Source organism: Sus scrofa, chromosome 6 (assembly GCF_054392235.1).
Source record: "Sus scrofa isolate SSC_HxYL_T2T_F1_AM1 chromosome 6, Sscrofa_HxYL_maternal_Yorkshire_Landrace_v2.0, whole genome shotgun sequence".
In the NCBI taxonomy this organism is placed as follows: domain Eukaryota; kingdom Metazoa; phylum Chordata; class Mammalia; order Artiodactyla; family Suidae; genus Sus; species Sus scrofa.
The window spans coordinates 48,363,493-48,374,471 of NC_139388.1; the positions used below are offsets into that span (position 1 = coordinate 48,363,493).

The window sequence follows — 10,979 nt, forward strand, 5'->3', positions numbered from 1 at the left end:
CTGCTCTGGTCTTTGACACACCTTTGCCCAGCGCCCGAGTGGGTGGGCTGGGCAAACTCAGAGACTAAGCGCTCCGGGGACTGCGGAGGGTCATAGGTGTGGTTCTTCCCAGAATTGAGGGTCTTTGTTCTCAAAGCCCTCACTCAAGTCCGATATTCTTGAGTCCTTCGAGGACATGGAACACACATCAGACAGCAATCAGTGTCCTGGAGACGGCCTGCAGCAGGAACTTCCCAGAAGTATGGTTGGTCCGCGGACAATTACTGTCAGCCCGGGCACAGGGTATTTTGGGAAATACAGTCCTCGGCAAGTGGGAGCCAAATATTCAAGGCCTATACGAGCAGGACAGTGTGGCAGCAGGACTTTGGAAGAGAGGAGCCTTTCCGCTGGTAGAGGCCAGTTCTTGTCCTGCACGAACAAGTCTCCCTTTGCCCGGTGCGAGCAGACAAAAGACCCAAAAGACGTTTAACGGCCCCATAATTTTCTGGGAAGCGTAGTTTCGCGGTCCAGGCGCCACTGTCCTCACAACGCAAGCAGACGGCTGCCGTTGGTTCTGGGAAGCGGACTTCGCCAGAGAAGACTGTTGCCCTCTCGGTACTTCGCGGATGTTTCTCGCGGACCGCCCCGCAAGCCCCCTTTCAGGAGGGCCGGGTATTTTCCACAAAGCCCAGGCCGGGGATCTCGCGGTGCGTCGAGATCGCGCGGCCGCGGAGCCTTCTGGGAAGTGTGGTTTTTCCGTAGGCGACCATATGAGGCAAAGGCAACTTTTGTCCCTGACGCGGAGGAGTCTGACAAGTGCATCCCGGCTGTGGGCTTTGCCCTTGGTCTGCCCTGCAGCGGAGTTCTCCGTCCTGGAATCAGGGAGGACTCTGGGCTGTGCCGGTCCAGCGAGGCGGTCCGCCATTGTCCGCTCGCAGCGACCGGGAGAGTCAGGTACGCGGAGGTGCCGGCTCAGGACGGTCGCATCCCGCTTCCGGGCCAGTGAGGTCAGCCGAGCAGTCAGGCAAGTGTGGATCCGGGAAGGGCGGCCCGCGGGCCTCGGCCTCACGCCTCCCCGGCTTTGGGCACGGCTGCCACGACCATACTGGTCTCCGAGTCTGCCTCGCGGTGTGAGCCCAGGCAGACCCCCCCTCCCCAGCTTCTCTGGGCCTCTGTGTCCTGCCTTGTGAAAGGGGAGGAGGGAAGGCGCTTACCTCTTGGAGCTGTTGTGAGAAGGAAATGGGAAAGTGAAAGAAATCGCCATCTACAGTTTTTTTTTAATCCAACGTGTAAACCTTGAACAAATTGTTTCTATATGGCCGAGTTTGTTTTCTCATCATTTAAAACAAGAAATCTGGAATAATGTCAGTGCCCACCCTGCATAGTAGTGAAAATCGAACGAGCTCTTATTTAATGTTATTATTACTGTTGTTTTATGCGTCCTTCACTTTTGTGTATAATAGTTGATTTACACGCAGATAGAACGTGTACCAAAGAACACCCTGTTAATTCAGGGAAAGGTTGGAGCCCTGGAAAGTGGTTCCCAGTGTGATTTTTCCATGGAAGCATGTCCAGAACTGCAAGATAAGCGTAATACTTCATGACTGCTTTTTCCTGTTCTTGATCTGCCTTCTCAGGCACTGACCTGCTGTAAGAAGAGAGCCTGGAAAGAGGACTGTGTTGACTTGGAATTTGCAGTCATGTTTCAGGTAAGTTGATGTGTCCTCAAATGTTCCTGAAACATCTTGTTATCAGGACTCTTGAGTGCTCTGTGTCTCCTACCAGATCCCATCTCACAAAGTCCATTTCGGGACTGGATCTATGATTCCTTTCATTATAGGGAAGGATGGAATCCACAGAACTACAAAGTACTGTCTTCTCTCAGTGCCCCTCTTTTCTACCAGTTTTCTCTCTGAAGAGTCTTGGGCAAAACTTTTTTTTTTAAACAATTTAAAATTCAAGTTTGAAAGGTTAGATTATTTGCTTTACGGTGGTCGAAACTGTATCCTGTGGTCTCAGTTAATGGTATATATCAGTCCTTTCAGCTGTTCAAGTCAAATGTTTGGAGTCATCCTTGATACCTCCCTTTCTCTTATAACTGTCATTCAGACACTAGTTGGATCTAAAATATACACAGAATATCTACACAGTCTGACCACTGGTTACTCAATGACTGCCACCACCGCTGCCACCCTAGTCCAAGTACCTAGATTATTGCAGTAGTCACCTTATTGGATTCCTTGCTTCTGCCCTTGACTTTCTTCAGTCTCTTCTCAATACTGCTGTCATTCCTTAGCTTAAAACTCTTCAGTGGCCCAAACTTAGAATAGAAGTCAGAGTTGTATGGTGGCGTAAAAATCTTTGTACAGCTAGGCTCTCTTATTGTTTCTCTGATCTCATCTTTCTTCTCTGTCTCTTTGTTCCCTGATGGCTGCTACCTCCAGGCCTTGGAAGTTGCTGTACCATCTGCTTGGACTATTTTTTTCCCTAGAAGAACTTGCATTCTTACCTCCTTTGTATCCTTGCTCAGTGGTTACTTTCTTGATAAAGCTTCCCTGAACATCTGTTTTAAATTGCAGTTGCCTTCTCTTGACTATCACTTCCACTCCTCTAGAACTGTGTTGTTTTTCATAGCATTTATCACTCACTAGCTGATACACTGTATGTTTAGTATGTGCATTTGCTCATTGTTTGTCCCCTCCCAGTGGAAGGGATATTTTTTCTTTTTTGTTGACTGTTTCATCTTCAGTATTTGGAGTGTTATCTGTCATAAAACAGATACTTATAGTTTTTGAGAGAAGGAGTGGTAAAAAATGGCGGGGGCAGGGAATTCCCACTCTGGTGAAGTGGGTTAAAGATCCAGTGTTGCCACGGCTGTGGTGTAGATCAGAGCTGCGACTTGGATTTGACCCCTGGCCTGGGAACTTCCATATGCAGTGAGTGCAGCTGAAAAAGGAAAAAAAAAAAAAAAATCATAGTGCAGAATCATGGGGTAGAAGTGAGGCCTGCACAGAAGGCATGGGGTGGATATGCAGAGTCAGAGTGCTGGGCAAAGCCTGTTTCTTGGGGATATTAGATAATTAGAATTTTTAAAACTTTTTTTTTTAAAGTAAAAACTGGGAGTTCCCGTCGTGGCGCAGTGGTTAACGAATCCGACTAGGAACCATGAGGTTGAGGGTTCGATCCCTGGCCTTGCTCAGTGGGTTAAGGATCCGGCGTTGCCATGAGCTGTGGTGTAGGTCACAGACGCAGCTCGGAACCCGCGTTGCTGTGGCTCTGGCGTAGGCTGGCAGCTACAGCTCCAATTGGAGCCTGGGAACCTCCATGTGCCGCGGGAGCGGCCCAAGAAATGGCAAAAAGACCAAAAAAATATAAATAAATAAATAAAAAATAAAAATAAAATAAAAGTAAAAACTGGAGGGAATTCCTGTCGTGGCACAGTGGAAATGAATCCGACTAGGAATCATGAGGTTGCGTGTTCCATCCCTGGCCTCACTCAGTGGTTTAAGATTCCCCCAAAGAAAGAAGAATGCATGTTTATCCCAATCCTGATTCCTATCTGAAAACCTGTTTTTCTCCTTTTTATTATAAAACTCCTCACAGTTCTTTCCAAGGGGGCACGGGGTGGCACAGTCTTTATGACATTTGCCTGGCAAAGCAATAAAGCTATTTTTTCATCCTTTTCTCAAAACTCTTGTGTTTCAATTCGGCACTGGCAGACAGAGACCAAATTTCAACAACACCCATAGGGGACAATTGATAATATCCAGAGATGTTTTTGGTTGTTTATAACCCAGGGGGCAAGGGGAGTTGCTATCAGCATCTAAATGGTAGAGGCTAGGGATGTTCCTAAACTTCCTAAAATGCACAGGACAGCGCCTCACAATAAAAAAAATTAACTAGCCTTAAAATGTAAGTAGTGCCAAGGCCGAGAATCCCTGATTTAAATAAAGGGCAAAGAGTATCTATTAGTGAGATTATGTAGGGTTTCTTCCTCAGACTGTTGATACAATGATATTCATTAATATCAAAACTTAGAATATGAAATATCTTTGCATTGGTAGAATAAAACATAGTATTTTATGCAATTAATGTCCTTTTTTTTTTTTTCCGGCCCCACCCATGACATATGGAAGTTCCTGGGCCAGAGATCAAATCTGAGCTGCATCTGTAACCTCTGCCACAGCACTGGGCTGGGGATCAAACCCGAGCCTTCAGCAGTGATCTGAGCTGCTGCAAAGACAGTGCCAGATCCTTAACTGGCTGTACCACAATGGGAACTCCTATAACGTTGATTTTTTAAAAAATTTGGTTTATCAGGTGGGAGTTATAAAAGCCAAACATTTAAAAACCACTGTGAAAATAGGAAAGGATGGAAATTTTCTCAGTTCATATGATAAGGTTAGCATAACCCTAATACCTGGGTAAGAGTAAATATAAATTGAGAAAAGAGTTTTCCCTGGTGACAAAATGGAGAACTTCTCCCTCTCCCTTTTCTTAGAAGTGTTTCCTTTAGAAAAACCGGTAATTGTATATCCAGTCCCTTTGAGATGTTTGTAAGTCTTTTTCAAAGCTAAATTAGGCTCTGCCAATTTTACAGAGCAGTAAAGTCTTTCTTAAGAGCCTTGGAGCCATCTCTTTGAAGTGAAAATGTGAAAGAAGATGCATTCCTATCTCCCTGTTTGTGTGGGGATTTAACCTAGGCTCCTGGCTCCAAATTCTAACTACCTGCTTGTTGTAAAGATAAAAGAAGTTTCATTTTTCTTTGGGGTCAAGGCAGTTAACACAGATGGCTACCCCAATTACCAGGTGAATTTAGATGTGTGGCAAATGATGCTATCAAGTCCTCTTAAGGACAAGTTGTCATTTATTTTGAAAACGTGTAATGGATTGTGTCTGCGTTACTTTATAAAAGGGTAAAATTTCTTTGCAGTCTCTTTAGTGATTACCTGTGAAATGCGTTATAGTCAGATTAATGCTCATTCAGTACTAAAACTTCTTTTTTCTACATTGCGGAGAGGATTTTCTGCTTGGTAAATTTGATTTTTAATTAATTTCCCCAATACTTGAAAAAGGTAAATTCTCTCTTTAAAACCAAAGACTGGCTTGATCCCTGGCCCAGTGCAGTGGGTTAAAGGATCCGGTGTTGCCCTGAGCTGTGGTGTAGGTTGCAGACGCGGCTCGGATCCCGCGTTGCTGTGGCTCTGGCGGGAAAAAGACAAAAAAAGACAAAAAAAAAAGACAAAAAGACAAAAAAAAAAAAAAAAAAAATGACAACGACCAATGTCACTGGTGAGCATTATGTGTAGACTATCCAAATTAAGTAATACAATATTGAATCCACACTTGGAGTGAAAAATTTACAATAGCCAAACAATGTCTATTTCACCAATGAAAGGTAGTAATAATGCCATTTTAAATATGTACATTTTTTGCATATATTTTAATTTGAAGAACAGTTAAGCTGTGTGTGTGTGTGTGTGTATGTGTGTCTTTTTGCCTCTTTCTAGAGCCGTTCCTGCAGCATATGGAGGTTCCCAGGCTAGGGGTCGAATCAGAGCTGTAGCGGCTGGCCTACACCACAGCCACAGCAACGCGGGATCCTTAACCCACTGAGCAAGGCCAGGGATTGAACCCACAACCTCATGGTTCCTAGTCGGATTTATTAACCACTATGCCACGACGGGAACTCCCCATTAAGCTATTATTGAACATTTAAACTTTTTCTAAAGTTTTGGTATTTTAAATAATACCATGAATGGATACTTTTGGGAAGAAATCTATTTCCCTTTTTTTTTTCCATTGTTCTATTCAAGGACTATCTATGGCATGAAACCACCCTTCAGTCTTCTTGCCCAGGGGGCTCAAATTATTTTAACTATAGACTATGAATATGCAGCTTAATAATGTACCATAAATGCTTTTGCTTTTTGTTTATAAATTGTTTATGTCTGTCTTTAATGTAAAGATGTCTTTTTTTTCTTTTTTTTTTTTTCTTTTTAGGGCTGCACCTATGGCCTATGGAAGTTCCCAGTCTAGGGGTTGAATCAGAGCTGAAACTGCCATCCTACACCACAGCCACAGCAACTCAGGATCCCAGCTGCATCTGCAACCTACACCACAGCTCATGACAATGCTGGATCCTTAACTCACTGAGCGAGGTCAGGGATCAAGCCCACATCCTCCTGGATACTAGTTAGGTTTGTAACCTGCTGAGCCATAATGGGAACTCCTAAAGATGTCTTTTTTTCTGAACCTATTGTATTCTTCTTTTTTTTTGAACCTTAGTGGATCATCACGCTTTATTGCTTAACTGTCATGTAAGCTATAAAAAACACAACTAAACACTTGACTATATGCTGTCAAACATTGAATGCTGATTTTAAAAAATTTTATAATTCTGTTCCCAGTTACTTCTTGACTTAGATCAGATTCCTGATTATTGTCACAATTGCTGAATCTTGTTCCCTTTCTTCCACACCAGGGTAATTTTACCTCTTGACCAGTTACCAAAGAGGCATGGGCTATGGTTGAGCCTAAATATGTTTGCTGTTTCAGGTGACATTTAGTGATGTGGCCATAGACTTCTCTCATGAAGAGTGGGGATGGCTAGATTCTGCTCAGAGGGATTTGTACAAGGATGTGATGGTCCAGAATTATGAGAACCTGGTATCTCTAGGTAAGCATATCTCTCCCTCCACCCCAATGAGGGGGATCTTTCTTCTGCCGCTCTGAATTGCTAGAGATCCTCCTTAGTAAATGGCTAAATTTTTGTTTCATATTCCCAAGGAAATGTATAGCTCTCTTGTATCCTGCTTGAAGATTATCTTCCTGTTTCAGTGAACACCCTTCACATCTTTCTTTGGTCCTTTTTTTGATGATGGTTTCTCCTCTGTGAAGACTATAGCTTAAACAGTGTTTTTCTATACTTTTCCTGCAAGCAGGTCTTTCCATACCTAAGCCATATGTGATTGCTTTATTGGAGGATGGCAGAGAACCTTGGATGGTGGAGGAAAAACTGTCAAAAAGTTTGTTTCCAGGTAAGTCTTAGTGAATCAGGCAAAAGAAGTCTCTGTTAGAAATGTTATAAAGTATGGAGGCATTTTAGGATATTTTAGGGATACTATCATCAGAGATTCTAAATATAACAAAAATTGAAGGATCCATAGCTTAGATTTCAAAATGACTATTCCTCCATCCCATATTATTATCTTTCTACATTATTCATGTCACCTAATAAAAAGTGGAGGTTTTTATCATAATAATCCAAATTGTTATTTATTTGAAATGAAATAAGGCAAATTATTCTTTTTAAGTCCAGTTAAGGAAAAACATATCAATGATTTTAGGCGAACAAAGCTGTCAATTAGAAAATCCCTTTTCCCCTAAGGCAGAACTTCAGAGATCAAATATGAACATAAGTACTAGAGGAAGTAAGGGATTTGTAAGAAGGTTTCTAAGAACAGTATTTTCTAATTTTGGTAAATATGATTTCACCCAGATCCTACATAATCTCACAAAGACTAAACCTTTATGAGCCATAAGAGTATTTAGATTACTTTGTTATCATTGTGGCTGTTTAATGCAGTGCTATGAATTCTGCATTTTAAGTATACTAATCTGACAGTAGATTGAGATTAATCAAAGGTTGGAGAACCAAGGCTGCGTGAGATAAAATGTGGTGTTTCACAGAGTATAGGCACAAAATGTTGGCTTGGGGTCCAGAATACCTTCTGCATTTTCTTTCTGATAGTTTTGTTTTCCCCCCGCCACATACTGATTTCCTATATTTAACCCATTTCTTCTATTACACTCTGTTCCTGCCTTTGTGAGTTGTTTGTATTCTCTAGGCTCCATTTGAATTCTGTTCAGAAAGTCACTGAATATATGAGAGTAGTCAGAGCTATGTGTTTTCTTGGGGTTTGGGAAGGGAGGCCAACTCTTTTTTTTTTTTTTTTTTTTTTTATTGAATTCTCTTATTTCTGCCATAGAAGTTTATTTTTAAGAAGTTCAGAAAAAGCAGTATTTTGCTGTCTTGATATATTACAGATTGGGAATCAAGACATGGAAACAAAGAATTATCAGTGAAAGAGGATATTTATGATGAAGATTCACCCCAAATGGTAATAATGGAAAAAACTATAAAACAAAGACATGAATTTTCAAATTTTAACAGGGACTTGGATTATATAGAGAAGTTGGAGGGGAAGCATGAAAATCAGGTAGAACATTTCAGACCAGTGACCCTCACCTTTAGAGGAAGTCCCACTGGGGAAAGTGCTTACAAATGCAATACATTTAGAAGCATCTTCCATTTAAAGTCTATTCTTTCTGAACCACAGAGAATTTCTGCTGAAGGGATGTCACATAAACATGATATATTTAAGAAGAGCTCACCAACAATTTCAGTTATAAAAAGTGAGAGTATCAATAGTGGAAAGAAACTTTTGAATTCCAGTCAAAGTGCGGCAGCCTTCAGCCAAAGCAAATCTCTTACGCTTCACCAGACTTATAATAGAGAGAAAATCTATACATGTAGTGAATGTGGGAAAGCCTTTGGCAAGCAGTCAATCCTTAATCGCCACTGGAGAATTCATACAGGAGAGAAACCCTATGAATGTCATGAATGTGGGAAGACTTTTAGCCATGGCTCATCCCTTACTCGACATCAAATAAGTCACAGTGGAGAGAAACCTTACAAATGTATCGAATGTGGGAAGGCCTTTAGCCATGTCTCATCACTTACTAATCATCAAAGCACTCACACTGGAGAGAAACCATATGAATGTATGAATTGCAGAAAGGCTTTTAGTCGTGTTTCACATCTCATTGAACATCTGAGAATTCATACTCAAGAAAAACTCTATGAATGTCGAATATGTGGGAAGGCCTTCATTCACAGGTCATCTCTCATTCACCATCAGAAAATTCATACTGGAGAGAAACCTTATGAATGTAGTGAATGTGGAAAAGCCTTTTGCTGTAGTTCACACCTTACTAGACATCAAAGAATTCATGCTATAGAGAAACAATTTGAATGCAACAAATGTCTGAAAGTCTTTAGCAGCCTTTCATTTCTTACTCAGCATCAGAGTATTCATACTGAAGAAAAACCTTTTGAATGTCAAAAATGCAGGAAATCCTTCAACCAGCCTGAATCACTGAATATGCATTTGAGAAATCACACTAGATTGAAACCTTATGAATGCAGTATATGTGGGAAAGCCTTCAGTCATAGGTCATCTCTCCTTCAACATCACAGAATTCATACTGGAGAGAAACCTTATGAATGTGTTAAATGTGGGAAGACCTTCAGCTGTAGTTCAAACCTTACTGTACATCAGAGAATTCATACTGGAGAAAAGCCATATAAATGTAATGAATGTGGGAAAGCATTTAGCAAAGGTTCAAATCTTACTGCCCATCAGAGAGTACATAATGGAGAGAAACCCAGTAGTACAATAAGTGTGGAAAAGCCTGTAGGCCATGTGAATCACTATACATGTGAAAGATCATATAAGAGAGAAATTGTATAAATGCAGTTATTTGTCATAATATATTGTAGCCTCATATCTTCTTTGATTCATCATCAGAAAATTTTTACTGGAGAAAATTTATGAATGTAACGAATATGAGAAAGTTCTTTAGCAATGATATAAGCCTTATTGTCTATCACAGTTCACACTGTGGAGAGACTATATGAAGGCAATAAATGTGGGAAAGCCTTTAGCATTAGTCCCTTAATTGACATAAGCAAATCCACACTGGAGAAAAACCCTTTACATGTGACTAAAATGGGAAAGACATTAGGCACTATGAATCTTGAAACATTAAACACAGGAGAGAAGCAACATGAGTATAAAAATTACGAGGGGTCCTTCAGTTAAAGTACATCCCTCATTCTACATCAAAGAACTCACACTGGAGAGGAAGCTTACATAATAAATGTAGCCAAGGGTCCACTAAGCATTCTTAGCTTGTTAGATAACAAGATTAATACTAGAACAGCCTGAAAGAAGTAGGAACTATGTGTCTTTGCAATGATGCTAATTTGTAAACAATTCTACGGGAGTGCAAACAAGCACATTGTACATGAATATATCATGGTTGTAGCAGCATGCATTTTACTCAGTCCTACATAGAAATTATCTCTAACTAGTGGGCATGTGAAGGTACTTAGTCACCCAGTGGATCCAGTAAATGTTATAAAATTGAAAATTAAAGTTGCAATAGAAAAAGTGGTGTGAATAAAATTTTTGGTTTCTAATAAAATAACCCTGTATATGTTGAACTCTTTGACACACTGATATTTCTTACAAAATTTACTACTTTCCTCTTGAAGAATTAAGATGAGCTTTCCTATATTGCCTTTGGTGAGAGACTAGCAAACTTAGGGAAAAAAATGGCCTGATCTCTGTACAAAGAATGCCACTATTTTGGTGAGGATAATCCACAGCCCATTTCCAGTTGGCTTAATTAATGTGTTTTAATTTTTACAAATGCTGTGAGAACATAACCTAGAAACCACTTTCAGTGAGGGACTACAGCAGAGTGGATATGCTTTTTAATCTGGATTCTAAAAGGTTAGATACTAATTACAGTGGATAACTGCAGATTCTGTATCTGCAGATTCAACCACTCGCAGTGGGAAATTTTCTTTTGAAAGGATTTTATCCAGAAAGTTCTAAAAAGCAAAAATTTGAACTTGCTACAGGCAGTTATTTACATTGTAATAGTTATTCTCAGTAATCTAGGGATGATTTAAAGTCTGCAGTTCCTAGGCTATAGCAAATACTATGCCTTTTATGTAGATAACTTGGTGCACCTACAGATTTTGGTACCCTGGGGGGATAAGGGTGTATGTTGGTCCTGGAATCAGTCCCCTGTGGATACTGGGGACAACTATTATAAACTGTGTGCAGGCATGTGCACTCTTGGGGGTCATTCTAGGCAAAAAGACAAGCAACTTCTATCATGTTTGCTGCAGCTAGAATCCACTA

The 10,979-nt window shown here is 40.8% G+C and overlaps 1 protein-coding gene across 9 annotated transcripts; it reads left to right on the forward strand.

The window, feature by feature from the left end:
- Positions 1-737: 737 nt before the first annotated feature.
- ZNF181 (zinc finger protein 181) lies at positions 738-10,251 on the forward strand. Of its 9 annotated transcripts, none has more exons than XM_013994889.3 (5): positions 738-1,003; positions 1,617-1,688; positions 6,538-6,658; positions 6,921-7,019; positions 8,029-10,251. In XM_013994889.3, exons 2-5 carry the CDS (start codon positions 1,680-1,682, stop codon positions 9,513-9,515), a joined length of 1,716 nt encoding a protein of 571 aa, XP_013850343.2. In that variant the 5' UTR covers positions 738-1,003; positions 1,617-1,679; the 3' UTR covers positions 9,516-10,251.
- Positions 10,252-10,979: the final 728 nt, after the last annotated feature.